General features: G+C 40.5%; 1 protein-coding gene and 3 pseudogenes across 1 annotated transcript; 3 read left to right on the top strand and 1 right to left on the bottom strand.

Annotated features, from left to right (window-relative positions):
- The first annotated feature begins 12 nt into the window (after nt 1-12).
- Nucleotides 13-2,383, top strand: LOC103845792 (zinc finger CCCH domain-containing protein 36). Its single transcript, XM_009122690.3, has 4 exons — nt 13-115; nt 200-315; nt 954-1,014; nt 1,495-2,383. Exons 2-4 carry the CDS (start codon nt 243-245, stop codon nt 2,114-2,116), a joined length of 756 nt encoding a protein of 251 aa, XP_009120938.1. The 5' UTR covers nt 13-115; nt 200-242; the 3' UTR covers nt 2,117-2,383.
- A 1,798-nt stretch (nt 2,384-4,181) lies between these two features.
- Nucleotides 4,182-5,507, top strand: LOC103845809 (annotated as a pseudogene).
- On the bottom strand, nt 5,441-12,064 carry LOC103846202 (annotated as a pseudogene).
- A 169-nt stretch (nt 12,065-12,233) lies between these two features.
- Nucleotides 12,234-14,970, top strand: LOC103845830 (annotated as a pseudogene).
- The last annotated feature ends 7,870 nt before the right edge of the window (nt 14,971-22,840 follow it).

The following is a 22,840-nucleotide window of genomic DNA, read 5'->3' on the forward strand; positions in this document are numbered from 1 at the left end:
TCCCGGTTTGTTATTGGCCTCTCCGGTTTAAGTTTCGAATTAAAAAAAAAAAGGAAACTTAAAAGAAAAATAGAAGGAAAAATCTCATCTTTCTCGACGACACAACCACCTCAGGGTTAGGTTTTTTTATTTTATCTTTTATTATTCTTTCTCCTCTTTTCCGATTCCGATCTGTCCTTTTCTCCAATCCGCTCTTCAGACACAACACAAAAGGGTTTCCAAATCGGATCTGTACTTTAGCCATGGATACTCGTAAGAGAGCTGGCTCATTCAACTCCAATGGCGGCGGCGGCGGATTCAAGAAGTCTAAGCAAGGTTACCTCTTTCACTCTTTCTCAATATCTTCCGTTTTGTTTGAGAAACTGTTTAGCTTATATTATAAACTCTGTTTTAATTATTATTATACCCAATCCTTACAGTTAAATTTGAGATCTTTATTTGGCTAGTGATGATTTGTTCAATTTGAGTTCCGTACTACTATTATTGAGCAAAAAAGTAGCTTTTTTTTTTTTTTGTAAAGCTAGTAATGAGATTTACTAAGACGCAAGTTTAAGTCTTTTTTTTCTTTTCCTTACTGCTTTGTCTTTTTCTTTGGTTCTCAGTTATGTGGCTAATTAGCTAGATTTTACATCTTAAACTGCTTGCCGTTTTTCTGTCTGATGCACAATTTAAATTTATTGTTCAGTTGAGTAACACCCCCCAAGCTTATGTTTTTTTCGAAGTTACTTTAGTTCCAGTTTTGCTTTTAGTAAACCATGTTCAGTTGAGTAAGACAGCCCATGTCTTTTCCTTTGTCGGATTGATGTGTCCTGAAAATTTACAGAATTTATCATACAGCTTTAATTTTTAAGTCTCAAGTTTCATATGGATGAAAAGTATGAATGGTGTCATATTATTGAACTTGAGAAAACTCTTAACTAAAGAATAAAAAAACACTTAAATGTTTGGAACAGAGATGGAATCATATTCAACTGGTTTAGGCAGCAAATCCAAGCCTTGCACTAAATTTTTCAGGTTATAAATTTATAATCCTTTTTTTTTCTTAACTGGATTAATATTTAAAATTGTTAATTGTCAAATTAACAAGTAAAACTGTATGCTAATGAAGTGGTTAATTGTTATTACAGGTACGTATAAATCATTCATCCTAAACAAGTTTATAAAAAAAGTTTCAATAAGAGATAAGTGCATCTGGATTATAATTTTAGAAACGTTCAACTCAATTTGGTGATCATAACGTTCAAAATCAAACTGTAACTTGTTTAGAAAATTGCTATAATTTTCTGTTTGGTGGTAAGGTGTTAGTGATGTTGTGTTTGTAACATGGTCATACATCGTCAGGTAAGTTTATTACATTACTGGTGGTGACTAATTGGTTCCTTGTGTATAACAATTGATACTTCCTCTGTATTTTAACCGTTTGTTCTCTTGTGTCATCTCAAGGTGATTGGTTTTTTAACTCTCTGATGTATATTTATTATGCCTTTATTGCAGCACTTCTGGCTGTCCTTTTGGAGATAACTGCCACTTCTTGCACTATGTACCTGGAGGATACAATGCTGTAGCACAACTGACAAACATGGCACTACCCATGCCTCAAGCTTCCAGAAACATGCAAGGACCTGGTGGTGGTGGAGGAGGGAGATTCTCAGGGAGAGGAGGAGAGTCTGGACCTGGCCATGTGTCTAGCTTTGGCGCCTCAGCCACTGCGAAGATCAGCGTGGATGCTTCGTTGGCCGGGGCCATCATTGGGAAAGGAGGAGTCAGTTCGAAGCAGATATGTCGTCAGACGGGGGCGAAGCTGTCGATTCAAGATCACGAGAGGGACCCGAACCTGAAGAACATTGAGCTTGAAGGGACGTTTGAACAGATAAACGAAGCGAGTGTGATGGTTAGGGAGCTTATTGGGAGGCTTAACTCTGCAGCTAGTAGGAGACCACCTGGTGGTGGTGGTGGTGGGATTGGTGGTGGGGTTGGTTCGGAAGGGAAACCGCATCCAGGGAGCAACTTCAAGACGAAGATGTGTGAGAGGTTTGCGAAAGGGAACTGTACGTTTGGGGATAGATGTCACTTTGCGCACGGGGAAGCAGAGCTGCGCAGGTCAGGAGTTGCCTAAGTTGCTGTTGGTGGAGTTTGATGTCTTTTCTTTTGTGTGTGGTGGTGATCTCTAATATCATCCATCTTCTTCATCTGTTTTGCTTTTGTTTTATGAAAATACAATGTTAGTTTCATTGTCTTTGTAAGTTTTCTTTCTCTCTGTATGGTGTGATTCTTAGAATATAGTTTTTTTTTTCTGTTAAATTGAGTTTGAATTGATGAGAGGCCTGGTGGATGATGATTGACAAACGGTGGTTAGGATTTGTACGGTGCCTTTATTTTTTTACAGTCATGCTTGCTCTGGTTTGTCTGTTGTGCGTGAGTCAGACACATCATCTTTGATACCGAAAAACATTTTATAAAACCCGTCACTGATAGTAACAACCAGCTGAATAAATATAACATTCCTAATGGTGGGTGTGTGATCTTAAATAAAAAAAATTTGAAAGAAAAGTGTGTTGTTGTTAGAGGTAATGCTTAGACAAATCAAACTCTAAGTCTAGTATAATACAAGAGATCTCAATCTAATCAATTACTAGTTTCTTTTCGTCTGCCAACAAATTTGATTATTATAGTATCAAAGATGATTACACATACATAACAAATTGTAATAAGAAAAAGAAAAGAGAGAGAAATCCTCACGTGAGCATCACCACAATTTGTCTGTTAGATATTTTTGTAAGTTCTTGTTTGTTCACATGGGCTAAAGGGAGAAGAAGCCAAACACGATACTCCATTTTCCACTTTCAGCAAACTTTTTTCTTTCCCGACACCAGTATTTTTGTGACTTGTGGAGTTGCCACGCCAAGGACGTTGCTTCATTAAATGAAAGGCATCATCAACTACCATCTACTTCTACTTCTTCTGCTTATTCTTGATTATTACGACCGACGAATTATTAATCAATATATGAATAGTTGGGCGTCTTAATTATGACCACTTTATCAAGTTGTTTCTAATCTCATATTAAGAAATTATACATGATTGACTTACGTAGAGAAAAACTGGTTCAAACAAGTACCGCATGTGTTTTTGCGTTCCAAAGTGAATAAGTAAATAACATGGTACGACCTTTTTTATTACATTACATAGGTAACCAAGATAACGTGGACGAGAAAAAGAGAGAATGTCGTAGTAATATCACCTTTTCATCACTCTTTTAACTTTTACATTTTGGTAAATTCTAAATTAATGGTCGTTCGTTGGCCCAGTTGAAAATAAGAGAAAAGAGGGGCCCAGTTGAAAAAAGAAGAGATGTCATTCAAATGCCTTCCTCTCTCATCAATTTAAAAACGGCCCTGCCTATTGCCACTCCCATCTGACCAGACAAACTACAACAGATTGAGAAAGTGCCGAGACAAGAGAGAGAAAGAGAAGAAAGATAGATTCTTTGGAGGAGCTTCATTGTAGGGTTCATCGTTATTAACGTAAAATCTCTCCCCCCACCCTACGTCAGCAGCTTTCAAGGTCCCCTTCTTCTTCTTCTCATTTTCCTCTTATTTTTATGAATTTCTGGTCTGTGTTTATCTCGTCGCGTCCATCTCTCTAGTATTTGGAATTTCAATCGATAAATCTACTAATCTTATTGCATTCAACTATAAATCTGCTTCTCTGTTTCCATTTGACAAATCTTATCATGTTCCTTTCATCTCACACATTAATAATGATTACTGTCTATCGTCTCGCATATGCACCCATGTTTCTTCTCAATTATGATTAGTGCCTTCTTCACTATCTATTTAGAACTCTCTTTATTCCATAGGTTGGTTAGAAAAATCACCTATTGTTGAATCTTTTGATTGACTTGACCGATTCCTATTGGTTCTTGGTACTGTATATAAATACTTAATAAATGGAAGAACGTTTCATTGACTTATAATAAGCTCATCAACTTTGTACAAATAAAACGGATGATTTAAATTAGGTAGGTACTTCAGGGTTCAGATGCTCTTTCATAGATTCAAATGCATAAAGAGTTTGCATGTACAAATTTGATTAAAGATAAAAAAAAAAAAAAAAAAGTCTCCCTGTCTCCATAACATTAACTTTCTTTTCCTTTTTTTTTTTTTTGGTTTTCTCTACAGAAACAAACATGGGCGCAGGTGGAAGAATGCAAGTCTCTCCTCCCTCCAGCTCCCCCGGAACCAACACCCTCAAACGCGTCCCCTGCGAGACACCACCATTCACTCTCGGAGACCTCAAGAAAGCAATCCCACCTCACTGCTTCAAACGCTCCATCCCACGCTCCTTCTCCTCTTCGACATCATCATCTCCTCCTCGGCTCCTCCCTCTACCACCTCTCCACAGCCTACTTCCCTCTCCCTTACCTCGCCTGACCCCTCTACTGGGCCTGCCAAGGCTGCGTCCTAACGGGCCTCTGGGTCATAGCCCACGAGTGCGGCCACCACGCCTTCAGCGACCACCAGTGGCTGGACGACGCCGTCGGCCTCGTCTTCCACTCCTTCCTCCTCGTCCCGTACTTCTCCTGGAAGTACATCCATGACGCCACCATTCCAACACCGGATCCCTCGATAGGGACGAAGTGTTCGTCCCCAAGAAGAAATCCGACATCAAGTGGTACGGCAAGTACCTCAACAACCCGCTAGGACGCACGGTGATGCTAACCGTCCAGTTCAAGCTCGGCTGGCCGTTGTACTTAGCCTTCAACGTCTCGGGAAGACCTTACAGCGACGGTTTCGCTTGCCATTTCCACCCGAACGCTCCCATCTACAACGACCGCGAGCGTCTCCAGATATACATCTCTGACGCTGGCGTCCTCTCCGTATGTTACGGTCTCTACCGTTACGCTGCTTCGCGAGGAGTAGCCTCTGTGGTCTGTGTCTACGGAGTTCCGCTTCTAATTGTCAACTGTTTCCTCGTCTTGATCACTTACTTGCAGCACACGCACCCTTCGCTGCCTCACTATGATTCTTCCGAGTGGGATTGGTTGAGAGGAGCTTTGGCTACTGTGGATAGAGACTATGGAATCTTGAACAAGGTGTTCCATAACATCACGGACACGCACGTGGCGCATCATCTGTTCTCGACGATGCCGCATTATAACGCGATGGAAGCGACCAAGGCGATAAAGCCGATACTTTGGAGAGTATTACCAGTTTGATGGAACGCCGGCGGTTAAGGCGATGTGGAGGGAGGCGAAGGAGTGTATCTATGTTGAACCGGATAGGCAAGGTGAGAAGAAAGGTGTGTTCTGGTACAACAATAAGTTATGAGGATGATGATGATGATGATGATAGTGGAAGGACAGAGTTAAAAGTTGTTGTCGACTTTTCTCTTGGTCTGGTTTAGTCTTTGTTCTAATTAGAAACTATGTATTTTTTTTGGTAGGCTGCAGGCCTACTTTTTATTCAAATCAAAAACAAAACAACTACAGGCAAATTTGTCGAGTTCTGGACACTCCGTTACAATCTTCTAACAAAACTGAAGCAACATGCTCTGGAGCCGACTCAAAATAATGTAAACCAAACGGTAAAGAAAACGCATAGTTAGCTAATCCATCTGCTAGACAATTAGCCTCCCTATACACGTGAGAAATTTTGACTATCCAGTCTCTTGAAATGAAGTCATAGCACAAACGTACTAGGAAGGATATGGGATGAGAATCATGAATCCCTGTCTGAAGAAAACCCGCCACACTCTCTGAATCAACTTCCACCTCTAGCCTCCGAATACCACAATCTCATGCTATGCACAGTCCATAGTAAACACCCCACAGTTCTGCCAACGGAGCCAAACAAATACCTATATTAATCGCAAAACCTCCTTTCCACATTCCAAATTCGTCTCGCACAGCTCCTCCCGCTGTGGCCAGTCCAGGGTTACCCCTAGATGCTCCATCAATGTTCAATTTAAGCCAGCCATTAACGGGTCGCTGCCATGCGATTTGCTTCTCCACCCGGCCCCTAGCACAAGAACGATCTCGCAAATGCTTATTTGCTTCCAACACTTCTCTGGACTTTTCTTTAACAAACTGCACTCTGTCTCGACATGTCCTTGTTTCACCAAATACATAGCCACATCACCATTTCCAGCACCACCACACAGTGAAGGCAAAAAGTGTTGGCCATTGGTCTCCATTACCCGGCTTGTCCCTCCCCAGATTCTCGTAGAGCCATTGCAATAGAGGTAAGCTAAAGAAATGCTGTTGTCTACTCGGAATCATGATTTTCACCCATATTCCAACTGCTGCCTGACAGTCTCGAAGAACATGGAGAATGGTTTCGTCTCCATCTCTACACAACGGGCACACAACATTATCACTCAAATGTCTACGCTTCCGTTCCATGTTCGTCATGATAACCTGATGTGTTACCAACCATAAGAAGACTCGGACTCGTTCTGGAGCAACTAGACACCACACCAGGCTGTATAGGGATTCCATGTTTGGTCTCAGTACTTCATCTCTAGTCAGTAAGGCATACGCATATTTAACAGAAAACAATCCATCTTTGCTCTCTTCCCACGACATTCTATCTCGGACTCCAGTAACATCATCAATCACTACTTCAGCTAGTCTTAACTGATTCTATACTGACATATACGGCTCAATAGCTTGAAGTAGCCAACTGGTTCCATTCTGCCATAAGTCTCGGGCCCTTGCTTCTAAGATCGGCTCTGGGATATGCACCATACTTGATTCGTATAGGGGCTCGTTCAACAACCAATTGTCTTTCCAGAAACGAACCCGGCGGCCGTCCCCCAAGATCCAACACGTTCCCAGAATAACAACTTCTCTGATACCCACCACTAGGCTTCTCCAAGTCGGTGACCAGGTCCCCTGGACTATCAACCATGTTGGGTCATATAGCTCCCCACTCGGAACTTTTTCCGCAGCACCTTGACCCATAGAGTATCATATGTATTCAGCAATCTCCATCTAAGTTTTGCTAATAAAGCAACATTCATTTCCTTTTCCAACCTTATACCAAGCCCCCCTTCTCTTTTAGGTTTGCAAATTTTATCCCAAGAAACCAAATGCTGCTTTCTGTTACCTTCGCTACTGCCCCAGATAAAAGCTCGAGCAATCTTATCCAGTTGGTTTAGAGTTGACGCCGGCAGAGCTATAGTACTCATCGTGTGGACTGGGATAGATGAGAGAACAGATTTGGTGAGAGTGATTCTTCCCGCCAAACTCAAGAATCTCTTCTTCCATCCAGCAAGTTTTGAGGAAACCTTCTCAATCACTTCTCCAAAAGTCTCCTTATTAATCCTCTTTTGCAGGATCGGCATACCCAGGTATTTTCCCAACTCCTTAGTTCCTTTAATGCCACTCTCATTGCTTATTAAGTTCACTAGGTCCCGATGAACATTCTCAGAGAAGAAGATAACAGATTTCTCCAGATTAACTTTCTGCCGAGAAGCTCCACAAAACCACTCAAGTACCCTGCGTATTACACGAATTTGCGATAGTGAGGCCTCAACAAACAAAATTAGATCATCCATGAAACAAACATGTGATAGAGCCGGTCCACCTCTAGATAATCTGATCGGCTTCCACTCCTTGTTTGCCACCGAAAATTCAATTTGGTGACATAGTCTCTCCATGCATAGCACAAATAGGTACGGGGACAGAGGATCACCCTGTCGAAGTCCACGTTGAGGCGTAAACGCCTATGTTCTCTCTCCATTCCAATAGACTCATTCCCGGATTTGTGACACATTCCATAATCCATTTAATCCAACTCCGTGGTAGCTTTGCTGCATAGAGTGTATCCTCTAAGAAGTCCCACCTGATTCTATCATAAGCTTTCTCGAGGTCTAGTTTAAGGAGCATCCGTCCTCTTCGTCCTTTCTTCCTTCTCATTGAGTGAACCGCTTCTTGAACAATAACAATATTATCAGAATTGAGTCGACCAAGGATAAAACTTGCTTGCGCTGGGCCTATGAGCTTCAGCATTAGTTTCTTCAGTCTCAACACCATGGCCTTTGTTATGATCTTGAAAAGAACATTACATAGACTTATAGGCCGGAACTGCATTATTCTTTCAGGTTTAAGAACCTTCGGTATGAGGACTAACATTGCATCATTCGTGCCTTCCGGTAGAACTCCCGATTCAAAGAACTCCAACCCGAACCTAGTTACCGACTCCCCCACCACATCCCATGAATCTTGATAGAAAACAGGTTGAAAGCCATCTGGCCCAGGGGACTTATATTTCCACATAGATCGAACAGAAGTCTCGATATCTAGTTTCGAGAAAGGTTCATTCAAAATCTCCAGCTCGGTAAAGCCTTGCGGGGGGAGCTTTTCCGTGTCTAGGTTGAGGTCCTCGGTTGAATACAGTCTCTTGTAATAGTTTATTGCTAGCTTCTCCAGCTCTTCCGACTGATCTATCCAACGGCCATCGTCGTCTTTCAGCATCTCAATCCTATTTCTCTTCCGCCTCACTATAGTACTCGTATGATAATAGTTCGTATTCCTGTCTCCAAGAACTATCCATTTTTCCCGAGACTTCTGATACCATAATACTTCCTCTTGTTCTAGGACCACATCAAGCTCCTTCTGAAGCACCCCCTCCCTCGACAGTAGATCATCATTCGGATTCCTTTCCAACTGCTCCTGAATACCCTTGATCTCACCGAGAAGTTTTTCTTTACGTTGAATCACATTTCCAAAAATCTCTTTATTCCATTTTTTAAGTTTCAGTTGTAGAGATACCAATGCATCAGGAGTACGCATTTGACCATTCCAGGAAGCCAATAACAGCTCTTTAAATCCTTCATGCTTCAGCCACGCTGCCTCAAATCTAAACGGTCTCCTCCTTGGGTTACTTCTCTGCTCAGGTTTTAGTTGCATATAGAGTGGTGCATGATCAGACGCTAGGAACGGAAGGTGGGACACCACCGCCTCCTGCCATCTAACCCGCGCCTGTGCATTACATAAAACCCTGTCCAAATGCTTCGCCACAAAGTTCCGCGTCTCTTTTCCTCGTTTCCATGTAAATGTATTGCCTTTAAAACCCATATCCACCAAGGCAATCTCATTAATCCATTCCCCAAAGTCCAGAGAGTCTGATGAAAGCCTCCCATTCCCCCATGTCCTCTCATCCAACCTCAAGATAGTATTAAAGTCTCCACCAACCAGCACCGGTTCATCTATATACTCCAATATCCTTTTTAGCTGCCCCCAAAGTCTACTTCTACGACTAACTGTAGGTGCTGCGTATACGGCGATGAGATGGATAGTCTCTGTCCCATTAACCACCCTAGCATGAACAAACTGCTCTGACGATTCCAAAACCGTAATCACGCCCGCTTGGTCTCTCCACAAGAGCCAAATTCCACCACTTTGACCAACGGCATCTACCCGAAAGGAGTACTCAAACCCCAAATTCTGGCAAATCCTTCTCGTTTTTTCTCCACCCGCATGAGTCTCAAAAAGTGCAAGAACATCAGTATTAAACTTCTTCAATATGTATCGAATAGAGCGTCTGAAATTGAGTTTTTTTGCCCCCCGGCAATTCCAGAATAAGCAATTCATCATAATTAATCTGTTAAGGTCTATACGAATTACCGGGGCACGCTGTCATGCAAGGGGCACGATCCTACCATCTCCTTGTGAGCTCGTCTGTATATCAGCCACTCTCTGATCCACCTCGCTGATAGTACTCTCCATCAGGTTGTCCAACGCTTCATCTCGTAGTAGCAGAGGTTTAGACATACTTCTGACTTCCTCCACACCATCACTAAACACACCCCTGGATCTCCCTGCATCAATGTTATCCACTCTCAGTCTTTTACCGGACTGATTTCACCCTTCGTCGGACTAAACACCAAGCCCCTAATGGGCCTGTTATTTACCCTTTTGGGCTTTCCTCTACCTCCCTCCATTATTCTCTTGTTCGCAGCCCACTTCTCCTTAGTCATCCCTTTCAAGCTAGTCGACGTACTTGTTTTCCCACTAAAGATTAAAGCTTCTTTTCCTTGCGGGAGACCCTTTCCCTTACTGTTCTGGATATTCATATCATGATTCTCCTTATTCTCTTCACCAGCAACCACATCCTCCTTTGATCCATCCACATTCGTAGCCATCTCCAGACTTCCATACTTATTCGATAGTGCAATCTCATTAGCCTCTTTAAAATTAAGAATCTCTTGGAGCTTCCGATTAGTCACCCCATTTGATTCTCCGGTCACAACATTCACCGATCGCGGGGCTTGCGTTCCTCTTCTTGATCCCTTTGCTTGAGTAAAACCATCTTCCTGCCTTGGTGGGACTTGTTTAGGCACTGGATTGGTAAGTGTCGGCGTCTCCGTCTGTATTGCCAAGTTAGCCACCTTCTCCGCAATCGTTTTTGGGCATCCATGAACCAAATGCCCGTAAATTCTACACCTTGAACAGATTTCAGATAACCCTTCATAAGCTACGAAGTATCTCTCACCATTAATTAGCACTGTCCCTTTCAACGGCTTTGCTAGATTAACCTCCACACAGATTCTTGCAAACCTCGCTCTTTCAAACTTCAGTGTGGTCATGTCTACTCGAACTGGCTGCCCCAATCCCTTGGCGATTCCCATAAGGATCGATCGATGATAGAGATTCACTGGTATATTTGTTAATCTAACCCACCAAACCGGTGTTGTGACAATGTCATCTCTTAAAGGATCAAACTCCGGCGACCAAGCCCTCACCATGAGGTAACTGCCAAAGACTCTCCATGGGCCTCCTGTCAGTGCCCCTAAGTATTCATCCTCTTTCTCGAAACAGACCATGAAAAACTGCCTGGGCAGGTCCATCACATACATTGCTCCCTTCGGATCCCATAACTCTCGTAACTTCTTGCTCAAGGCAGAGATCGCAACACTCCTTCCCAACACCCTAACGATCATGCACTGCTTCCACATCCCGTTCATCGCTTCCAAAACCTCTGTCTCGATCGTGATACACGGTTCACCATCCTCTCCATTCGGGAACTCGACTCGGAGCCTTTCCGACACGAAAGCATCATCAATCAAGCTCTCTGGTACCGACATACCCCCTTCACTCGTACCCGCTACCTTGGCTACCCATGAAAGCCCTATGTCCGGAGGGTCTCCGGGTGGTCTCGCTCTCTCCCCCACATCCATCATGGTCACATCCTGATCTCCCGACTTTTGAACCCTATTCTCACCATTCGCCAAAACCTTAGAGTTGCCACTCATGTTTTTTTTATTTTGATTCGATCTAGCTTTCGGTATTAAAAACTATGTATTTGTTGCAGTAATGTTATTATTGTCTTATTTTGTTGTTTTATGACATTTTGGCTTAAATTAAGTATGTTTTAGCATTTTTCTTGCTTAAAAAATAGTGAATGTGGGAATCAAACATCATATTGTGCTCTACCTACAGAACCTAATATGCCAAGTTATGGGGCCAGTAAAAGCATCTTAAAAAGAAAATTCACCATCCGTCCTCTATATTATTCTTTGCTTACCTTTCATTGATCATTGTGAATTTATCTGATTCTATATACAATATAGTTTAATTTTATGTACATATTTTATTCAAGGCACTACTTGTGGTCTGGTTTAAACGACATAAGCGTATAAAATACTATTAAACAAGAAACAATTGTCCAAAAAGACGCTTTTATTTGAAAAAAAATACAATTTTAATGTTGTTGTTTAGTTGATTCAAATCAAGAAACGACCTCTTGACAAAAATAAAAATAAATCAAGAAACGACAAGAGAATATGAGCATGAATCATTAAACAATTAACTCTTAACTTTTTCCCTTAATTAAAACTAGGTGTCTTCCTGCACCATGTGCAGTAAAAAAAATTAAAATATTTTTTAACAGATAAATATAAATTATATTTTAAAATAAGTTTTTTTAATATTGTAAATTTTCTTTTTCGTATCAATATTTTAATATAAATTTGATTTAATTAAACATAAAAATTATATTTAAAAATATGCATGTTTATATTTGAAATTATAATCTTAGATAGATTTTTCTATCTATTTATTTTAATTAAATATATTAAATACATTTGTAAAAGTTGCATAATCACCAACAATTAAAATTAAACAATATTTATAAAATTTGTAGATATATAAGAAAATAATGATTTTACGATTAAATTTTTATAATTTTCTAAAAAAATTATATACATTTTTGAAAATTTTAGTAATAAAATTATATAATTTAAAAATATATAATTATATTATATTTCGAAATTTATAATGTCATATTTGAATATATTTATTTTAATGATGATTTATGAGTTATTTTCATATTCTAAAAAAATTTCTAAAATATAAATTGACATTAAATGTATTATATGAGTTATTACCATATTTTAAAAAGTTTACCAAAAATATAAATTAACATTAAATGCAATTGTCCATGTCATATTAAGCTATAAGACATATCATCAATTTCAGTAGCAATGTCATACTTGTTTTGTGAAATTGATTGTAGAAATGACTTGTGGCAAAATCACTTCGCAAATATAGTCCAGGGGATTCCTAATTGATAAGAGAGAATCTGATTAGAGAAGAGAAACACTGCAAAGTTCTCTGGTTTCTTCTTGATAACAATCCTACTATGTACAGGTTCAGCAACACAGTGATTGGGGTCATAAACCTTCTCAGCTTACTAGCTTCAATACCAATCAAAGGAACTGCTCTATGGAAGGCAAGAAGCAGTAAAACTTGCGAGAACTTCCTCCAGACACCGCTTCTCGTGATAGGATTCATCATACTGTTAGTATCCCTTGCTGGTTTCATAGGAGCTTGTTTCAACGTGGCATGGGCTCTGTGGGTGTACTTAGTTGTCATGATCTTCCTCATAGCGACTCTCATGGGTCTAACGCTCTTTGGTCTTGTGGTGACTAGCCAAGGAGGTGGTGTGGGTTTACAAAGAGTATAGACTTGGAGATTATCATCCGTGGCTGAGATCAAGAGTTAGAGATCAAGAGTATTGGAACTCCATTAGAAGCTGTATCTTGACTTCAAAGACTTGTTCTAAGATTGAATCTTGGACCACACTTGATTATTTCCAAAGGGATATGACTTCTGTTCAGGTATCATCATCCTTATCTTTCGATAATATCTAAATTACCTTAAATATGTAAAAGTTTAACAAATTTAGCTAATTTCAGATATTATTTCGGAATCCAAAAATATCTAATGATTTTAGGTCCGTTCGGGTATTTTTGTATAACTGTTCATATCGGATTTTGTTTTTTTTTTCCGGTTTGGTTATAAACTCCGCTTGTGTCCTATGATATGAACTAGCATCTTCATCAGTTTGTTTAGTAACTAACCTGTCTTTGATTGTAGTCGGGATGTTGTAAGCCACCAACGGCGTGCACGTACGAGACTGGAGTAATAGTCGGAGGAGAAGATTGCTATAGATGGAACAATGGTATTGAAACGTTATGCTACGAGTGTGATGCTTGTAAAGCTGGTGTTCTTGAAGAGATCCGTCTTGACTGGAGAAAGTTATCGGTTGTCAACATCCGTCTACGCTGCAGGTTGCTGCGCTTTCCACAACACTCACCACGCTGCTCATCCTTATCACCCATCTGATGATAACCGCATGACCAAAGTCCGTCCTCGTTGGGAATATTACTGGTACGTATACTACATTGACTTGATGATCTCAGAATGCAAGATTTGGCACAAAATTATATTAAAATTCATTTTTTAAAATAATTTTTTATATATTTTTTATATTATATAAAATTATATAAAAGTTCACTAATGTTTCTAGCAATTTTGTGTTTACAGGTGGAGATGGTGGCATGAAAAGAAAGAACAGCTTTACTGAGAGCCTCGTAGTAATTTGTTTTTCTTCTTCTTTTCATCATTTTTTTCTATTTACCAACTTGAGATTAAGAAAACACAAAGATAAGAAGTGTTGATGTACTTCTGTTTTTTTTAAATCATCAAAGAAACATACATGGAAGATGAATATAGACTATGAAATGTGCTTTTCATATATCTAAAACATCTTTGATGATCTCACGAGTAAACAAAAGAAAAAAAAAATTTAGTGTAAATACTATACCCAGCAACTTGATTGTGAATCATCCAGTCATCAACAATGAAATAGTTGATTTATTATATTCATGCGTGAGTTGCAAGGAAAGGTACTACCTGGCTACCTGCTCACCTTTGTTTCACTAAAAATGTATAAACGATTTGACGCTTGTAAGAAACAAAGATGTGCAATACATGTCTGAGACGCGCACAAGCAAAGATCAAAACAGAAGATCTGAGTTTTCCCTTTATATTACCAACAAAGTTACGGACCCGCTTAGCTGCTCTTGTGTCACTGAGCAAGTGGATTTCTTGAATAAGAGAAACTAGTCCAACAGGCTAATTCAAAATAGATTATACTCAACCACCTGATAAAAAGAAGCAGTCATCTAAAAACTTGCGAGGATGAGTAATGATTAGCTCACATGGAAGCTAACCATTCAGCAGTTGACTGGTACAAAGGGATTTGGTTTCCTTATCACACCCCAATGCTCCTTCACAGTATGGATGACTATCCAAAAAAGACTCCCAAGAGGCCATAGGATATGAACCCATTGAGGTCTGTTGTTGATAGTCAAGAGGAAGAAATTGTAATATTGGAAAAAGAGGGATTTGAGGAATTAAGAAGGGCCTAAGTAGGTAGAATTTTTTTTCTTTTTTTTTTTGTCAACTGTTTCTTTCCTTTAGAAAGGCCCAATGAATAGGGCTGGGCAAATAAACCGAACCCGAAAATCCGAACCGAACCCGATCCGATAAAAATGAATCCGAACCGATCCGAACCCGACATAAATACCGAATGGATCCTGTTTTTTGGTATTTTGGGTTATGGGTATTATCCGAACCGAACCCGGACCTAAATGGATATCCGATAGAACCCGAAACATTTAAAATCACAAAAAGAACTTCTACCAAATATGATCTTAATTCTTAATATGTATCCAAAATACTTTAAGATATTATTGAACTTCTAAAATAATTATCTGTTACATGAAGGTTGATGGTGGAATGTGGCGGTTGATGCCTGGAGTTTTTAGATTTTGGTTTTGTTTTTATTGAATAATGTTTCTCATTTCATGAGAACTTATATTTTGTTTTATGATTTCATTTATAAGGTTTTTTTTATATCACTAACTATGTTTATCTTTCGTTTGATTTTGAATGATCACGTTTGATGTTTTTTCTTATTTTTGAATCGATTTTACTTATGTTTTGGCTATTAAAATATGTACAAATCATGTATTTTAAATCCGAAGAACCGATTTTATTTATGTTTTAGTTACAAAATAGGTACAAATCATGTATTTTTAAACTGAAGAACCGATTGGGACCCGAACCCGAAAGTACAATGGGTTATACCGGTTCTTTGAAGATTTACTAACCCCGACCCGAACCCGATAGAACCCGAACCGGTCACGAACCGAACTTTTATATAACCCGAATGGGGTTGATTTTGATAAACCCGAAAAACCGAAACCCGAATGGATAAAATCGAAACCCGATTGGGACCCCGAATGTCCATGCCTACCAATGAACATTACAAGAGAAGCAACAAGCTTGAAACTCATCATCATAAAATAAATTTTATTAGGCCTAATTCGTGGTCCATTAGGCTCTTCGAGTTCCATGCACGGGAAAGACGTGACACGCGCCCTCATCCTCCTTTGCATGAGTCTTTAAACTTCTGGATCTGACATGGGATGAGACTGCGATCTGCTATCTTTCATCCGGCTGTCGCTTCAATGAGAGCCACCATCAACTTCATTGGGTAATAACTCTGGGATTACTCAATCAATCCAATAAAATTAAAGATCTTTATCGGACCATCTCCGAGAGGATGCCGATTCATCTAAATCTTCATCGAGATTACTCTAACATCACCTCCACCTAAGAGCCTATTCATCGGCTTCATCTTTTAAAGAGTGAAAATTGACTCCCTTAAGAAAAGAGTACATGCGAATCCAATAGAGAAGAAGAAAACTCCATTAAAGCGAACGGGATTTAAAGAGCAACTGTGAAAGAGGAGAAGCATACATAAAAGATCAATCTCAATCGAAGAATAACACAACACAATCATCAAGTTTTGCTTCAATTAAGATTTTGAATACACAACAAAAATTTGCCACGGTTTATCGCCACCGCGAAGAGAAGAAATATAATACAAAGCAAAAACAAAAACAAAAAGATTATGGGTGACCGGCAGCAAAGAGCCCACTGGCCACATGAGCAAATCTATTTGGTCGGAAGCTTTTTTAGAAAGAAGTTAGAGAAAATACTAGAGAGAGGCTTTTTTGGTAGAATGAAAATTATTATATTACAAAACTTGGTGAATAAGAAGAATTCTTCATTTGCTTCTTCTCCCCATGCTTATTACGCATAAAGTTGGTGTTACAAGTCCAAAGCACTAAGATTAAGAACAAATATTTATTTATGGTACTTAATCCAGACTAGATTATACCTTTTCATTTTTTTACTAAATATATAAGAAAATACATGGAAACAAAAAAACATGGAATCGTAATTCACACGAGCATGAACAAAAACAAACCATTTCTCTCTCCTTATTGAACAGTAACATTATTAAAATGATTAGAAAGAAATAAAGAAATACCCAATTGATTACTTTATCTTATTATCTCCAGTTTGGTTTTCACGATTCTGGTTAGTTAACTATTTTATGTTTCCACCTCCGAACATTTGAATTGTTCGATACCACCTAATTTACACTTAGCTAAAATAAGGGGAAGAACACCATTGCCAAATAAAGAATGTTTCAGTACATAACATGCACATTGTCTTGTTTCTGGAAGTACATTCCCGCTCCAAATTTTACAACATTCGGGTCTCCACCGCCGGCCCTTTACAGCAACTAGGGGGCCGCAGGTATCATGATTTTTAATGCAAGCAGGGTTGAACGTAATAGCCGTAGCCGGGAATGATGTCAAGAGTATGACAAAGGCGATGCACATCAATGAAATTAACTTCATTTTTGGAATTAATTTGTAGTTCTCGTGATAATTAGCTTCGAATTAAATATCTTTTGAGAAATTTGAAACAATCTAGTTTTGGATAATTGTTGTATGTTTTGAAACCCTTTAAATAACAAACTGAAATGAGAAAAAAGTGGAATGTTGAAGGTGGGAATCGAATCCTAAAGATAAGGGAGGATACTACGTACACTGATATCTGTTTTTATTTATGAAACATTTTTTTTTTTGCTAACCGAGTATCCTGGCTCCACCGAGGTGGTCCAGACTAGAGACCGAAGTGAGCATGGACGCTGCCAGGGCGTCACCATGTGGCTCACCGTGTAACGGTTTTCGGTCTCGGATGCTGCAGCCCATATGTTAAATTCCGCAGTGGCCAAGGCTCGAACCCAGGGGCGGGCACTCCAGCTGGAGCTCCTATACCACTAGACCAAAGCAACTTGGTTATGAAACATTAATCTCCAAAATAAAAGTATGACCGATTCATTAGGAAGTGATTTTTTTTTTGTTCAAATGACCGATTCATAAGGACGTGATTATAAATAGAGTTCTTGTTGAATGGGTGTCTTTGTATCTATTTTAAAAATAAAAGTATGACCGATTCATTAGGAAGTGTTTTTTTTTTTGTTCAAATGACCGATTCATTAGGACGTGATTATAAATAGAGTTCTTGTTGAATGGGTGTCTATGTAGTTCCCCACGCAAATATGCATGCATCTTTGATTTGTGAAGTAGCTTGAATTTCATGAAAAGAAAGAAGCTGAAATTAAACTAAAAACATCACTGAATCGTATAAAGCGGTCCCTTTTATTTACGCTCAACACACAAACGTGAATTATAAAACCCTTTAACAAAAAAAAAAAAACAAAGAATTACATTATTTCTCAAGAAATACATAACTAAACGAAACTTATATAGTCTCAGTTTATTATGCCCCCCCTTTGGTTGCAAGATTTCTCTCACGTGAAAGACTTGACATTGTTCCTTCACCAGCAACATTTTTTTTTCAATACAAACTAAGAATAATAGTTTTAGTGCTAAAAAACTATGTACCTCCTCCATTCTTGTCGATCTTTTAAGGGCTGAGCCAAAGAAGACGAATAGGAGTGTGAGAATATGAGCTTTTTTACTTGCTGGAAACTGAAGAATGTGAAGAACAAAAGAGAGAAGAAGAGAATAATTTCATATCACTTGGTTTAAATGCAACAGCTAATTCTCTTATCACTTGGTTTAATATGGCTGTACAAAGTCTTCTTGATCTCTCCTTTTGAACAGTCGCAGCAGCAACCACAATACTACATGTATAAATGTTCATATATAACATCAAATAGAATAAGTTAAAACAAAACTGTAAAGGTAAGGAAACGTACTTGTCAACGCCATGACCAGTTTATCGCAGATGAATAAACAATAGGTGTCCATTTGAGGGAACGGAGCTTCTCTCTACAAACACAAAACATTATTCCAATTGTTCTTACTATAAGATTTGTATTGTGGAAAGCTTAAGTTTATTGATGTCTGCAGCTCTCTATTTATACAAGTCGAGATCATGTGATAGAGTCAAGTTGATCTTATCACATGCTCATAGTTATCTATAAGATAAATACAACAGTTATCTTAAACTATGATTATCTCTATAATGATACGTCATTATCCTAACATCCCCCCTCAAGACGGAGCACGGTTAGTGAGGCCGATCTTGGTAAAGAGGAGTTGAAACCGGTTCCTTGGTAGCGGTTTGGTTAAACCATCAGCAAGCTGATCCTTTGATGAGACGTGTCTCCATTCTGCACTTGTTCACGTATGAAATGAAAGTCAAGTGCTAGATGTTTCATGCGTGAATGAAACACAGGGTTGGCACTAAGGTAGGTAGCTCCAACGTTGTCGCAGTAGATCGTCGGGGTGGAGATGATTGGAATGTGTAGTTCTCGCAGTAACGAGTAGAGCCAACGTACCTCAGCAGCAGCAGCTGAGACAGCTCGATATTCAGCCTCAGTTGACGATCGTGCTATTCCCGTTTGTTTCTTAGCAGACCATGATATAGGGTGTTGACCAAAGAAGACGACATACGCACCAGTGGAGGTATAATCATCCTTGTTGCCAGCCCAATCCGCATCAGAATAGGCATGGAGGGAGAGAGAACACTGACGAGAGAGGAAGATGCCAGAGGTATACGTGCCAGCCAAGTAACGTAGCACTCTCTTAGCCGCCATCCAATGAGTATCTGAGGGCTTGTGCATGAATTGTGAGAGTTTGTTGACAGCAAGTGCAATATCAGGTCGCGTGAGAAGAAGATATTGTAGGCTGCCGACAACATTTCTGTACTCTGAAGGATTATCCAAGGTAGTACCATCTCGTATAGAGAGCGACGTGGAGGCGCACATGGGAGTTGGTACTGGCTTGGCGTGTGTCATGTTGGTCCGATGAAGTAGGTCAGCAATGTACTTTCTCTGAGAGAGATCAATACCCTGAGACGAGCGCATGACCTCAATGCCTAAGAAGTATCCCAAGTCATCGAGGTCTTTAAGAGAGAATCGCCTAGACAAGTTGTTGATGATGTCACGGATCCGAGAAAGAGAGTTACCAGTAACCACAATGTCATCGACATAAATTAGCATGAAGATGACGATCCCTCGATCATGTAAAAAGAACAGAGATGCATCTGCAACAGAATTTTTGAATCCAAGGCTGAGAAGATATGTTTTTAACTCCGTGTACCAAGCACGTGGCGCCTGTTTCAAGCCATAGAGGGCTTTGTTGAGTTTGCACACATGATTTGGTTTGTCCTTGTCGATGAAGCCTGCTGGTTGGACCATGTAGACATCTTCATTGAGAGTCCCTTGGAGGAAGGCATTGTTGATGTCTAGTTGCTTAAGAGGCCAGTCATATTTTGCTGCGAGCCCAAGTAGAAGTCGGATTGTTGGAGACTTGATAACTGGACTGAATGTTTCATGATAATCTATTCCTGGACGTTGATGATATCCCTTTGCTACCAGTCTGGATTTCAGTGATTTCTCAGTCCCATCAGGGTTGTATTTGTACCGGAAGATCCACCTGTTGCCAACTAGGTTTGTCGCTTCTTCAGCTGGAACTAGATCCCATGTGTTGTTGACAACCTGAGCATTGAACTCTGCAGTTGCAGACTTCCGCCAGCGCTCATCAGCCAGAGCTTGTGTGATTGTATGTGGCTCAACGTACGGGGCAAGTGCTGTTGTCAAGCCATACTTTGGGTTGGGTTTGACAATGTTGTTGCGTGATCGTGTTGTCATGGCATGTTGTGTTGGCTGAGAGCTTGTAGCAGGAGGGGCAGCTGTGGACTGAGCAAGCGCTGTTGGTGAAGCAGGTGCTGTTGGTGAAGCAGGTGCTGTTGGTGTTGGAGATGCCGTTGTTGGTGCAGGTCCAGTTTCCGGTGAGGGCTCCTCCACGAGTACCTGTTGCTGACCTAAAGGTTCCACCGTAGGAACCCACGCTAGCTCCTCTGTTGCTGGAGTGGAAGAGACATTGGCACTTAAAGAAACAAAGGAAAACTTATGTTCAACAAAAGTTACATGTCGTGAGACAAAGACTCGAGAAGTGGAGGGATCAAAACAGAAATAAGCACTTTGAGTAAGAGAATAACCAAGAAAGACACATGGAGTGGAGCGTGGTTCCAACTTATTGGATGTGTACGGTCGCAGCCACGGGTAGCAGAGACACCCAAAGATCTTCAGTTTGGAGTAGTTGGGAGCAGTTCCAAAGAGCCGATTGTAAGGGGTGTCCATTGAAAGTACTTTCGTTGGCATCCTATTGATCAGGTATACAGCTGCAGCAAAGGCATATGTCCAATATTCAGTAGGGATGGAAGCGTGAGTGAGAAGCGAAAGACCTGTCTCTACAATGTGTCGATGTCGTCTCTCGGATAGGCCATTGTGTTCAGGTGTGTGTGGTGGTGTTGTGAGGTGAGAGATGCCGTGCTGCGCAAGGAATGGTCGGAGTGCAATGTATTCACCGCCAGTGTCGCTATAGAGTGTTGTGATCTTTGTTTGGAACTGTGTTTCGACGAGCTCCTTAAATCTGGTGAATGTGGCTGCGACCTGTGACTTTAGTTTCAAAGGAAAGAACCACATATATCTTGTATAGTGGTCAACTATGAGTAAATAGTATTTGTAACCATCAAAAGAAAAGATGGGAGAGGACCAAACATCTGAGAAAAGAATTTGTAACGGACGAGAGGAAGTAATAGATGTTTTATGGAATGGCAATTTGTGACTCTTATTAATAGAACAAGCATTGCAATGAAGAGAGTTTGGAGAACGACAAGAAAAACCAGGAGAAAAACAAGAAGAAATATGCTGTAAAATCGGAAAAGCCGGATGTCCTAGTCTGTGATGCCAGTCTAAGGACGATGATGATACAGCAGAGAAAGCAAGAGGAGTGCGTGAGTCATTGGTAGGCCATTCATAGAGGTTGCCATTAACTGGCGCGGTCAGCACCGGTGTCCCCGTTGGAAGATCCTTCACCTGAAACATAGTTGGAAAGAATTCCACAGAGGCATTGTTAGTTTTACAGAACCGGTTAACAGAGATCAAATTCTTTTGCATAGATGGAGCATAAAGAACATCATTAAGATTGAAACTTTTAGATGAAGTTGGAAGAGAAAGTGAACCGGTGTGTGTGATGGGAAGATTGGCTCCATTCCCAATCACTATGCCATCTGGTCCTGCATATGGCATGTGTGCAGCCATGTTGTTGAGATCACTCGTGACATGGTGAGAGGCTGCACTGTCCATAAGCCAAGCATCAGGGTGTTGGTTTGTCATGTACGTTGCATTGGCATGTGGTCGCCACTGAGCGTGTTGGGTGTTTTGCTGCATTGAGTTGGTTGCAATGACTTTGAATGATGGACACCGTTGGGCGCTATGTCCTTGAATTCCGCAGGCCTGACATCTTCCAAGGTAGGGACGAGATGGGCGAGGCGAGTTGTTGCCTTGTCGTGGGACAAAGGATGGACGCCAGTTGTTGTTGTTATTGCGGTTATTGTTGTTGGTGTTGCTTCTTGTGGTGTTGTTAGCTGTAACTGGAAACGTCGGTGTTGCTGGTTGATCGCAGACAATCATGGCTTCTCGGTTAAGAAGTTTCTCTGTAAGTTCAGAGAAGGAGATCAGATGATCTCGGCCGTTGATTGCATCAACTTCGGCTTTGTATTCCTCAGAGAGACCCGCTAGAATCTGCTCTATCAGATCTTCAGGGTCAATGGGCTTGCCAAGGAGTGCTAGTTCATCTGCTTTGGTCTTGATAAGACGCAGATACTCACTGATGGTTTTTGTTCCTTTGGTGCAGCTCTTGACTTGGAACTTCAATTGTTTGATGTGTCCGCGAGTTGGTGTGCCAAAGATGAGATTGAGTGTGCTCCAGACTTCATGAGTGGTTGTAGCACTTGCAACGAGTGGTTGAACTGGAAGGGATATAGCACCAATGATGGCACTGTATAGGAGCCTGTCCTGACGTCTCCACGGTAGATACGCCGGGTTAGGTTCTGCGAGGCCATTGTTGATGAGGACCGCCTCTGGAGTGGATTCTGTTTTCTCAAGAAAAGTGTGGAGTTCATGACCTTCAAGGAGGGCTTGAATTTTTCTGCTCCACATGAGGTAATTGGTGTTTGTCAAACGTGTAACGTTCGACATGTTAACCGCAAGAAGCGAGTTTGCAGGGTTTGCGGGATCATAGACTGCGGTGCGTGTAGCAGTGGCAGTTGTGAGAGAGCTGTTTTGATCAGACATGTTAACGATGT

Source organism: Brassica rapa, chromosome A01, assembly GCF_000309985.2.
Source record: "Brassica rapa cultivar Chiifu-401-42 chromosome A01, CAAS_Brap_v3.01, whole genome shotgun sequence".
Taxonomy (NCBI): domain Eukaryota; kingdom Viridiplantae; phylum Streptophyta; class Magnoliopsida; order Brassicales; family Brassicaceae; genus Brassica; species Brassica rapa.

Bases quoted from the DNA above. Each gene is read 5' to 3' on its own strand.
- LOC103845792 (XM_009122690.3), top strand. From the start codon at position 243: ATGGATACTCGTAAGAGAGCTGGCTCATTCAACTCCAATGGCGGCGGC. The intron at 316-953 runs GTTACCTCTTTC...TGTTTGGAACAG, and splicing joins ATTCAAGAAGTCTAAGCAAG to AGATGGAATCATATTCAACT. The intron at 1,015-1,494 runs GTTATAAATTTA...CCTTTATTGCAG, and splicing joins CCTTGCACTAAATTTTTCAG to CACTTCTGGCTGTCCTTTTG.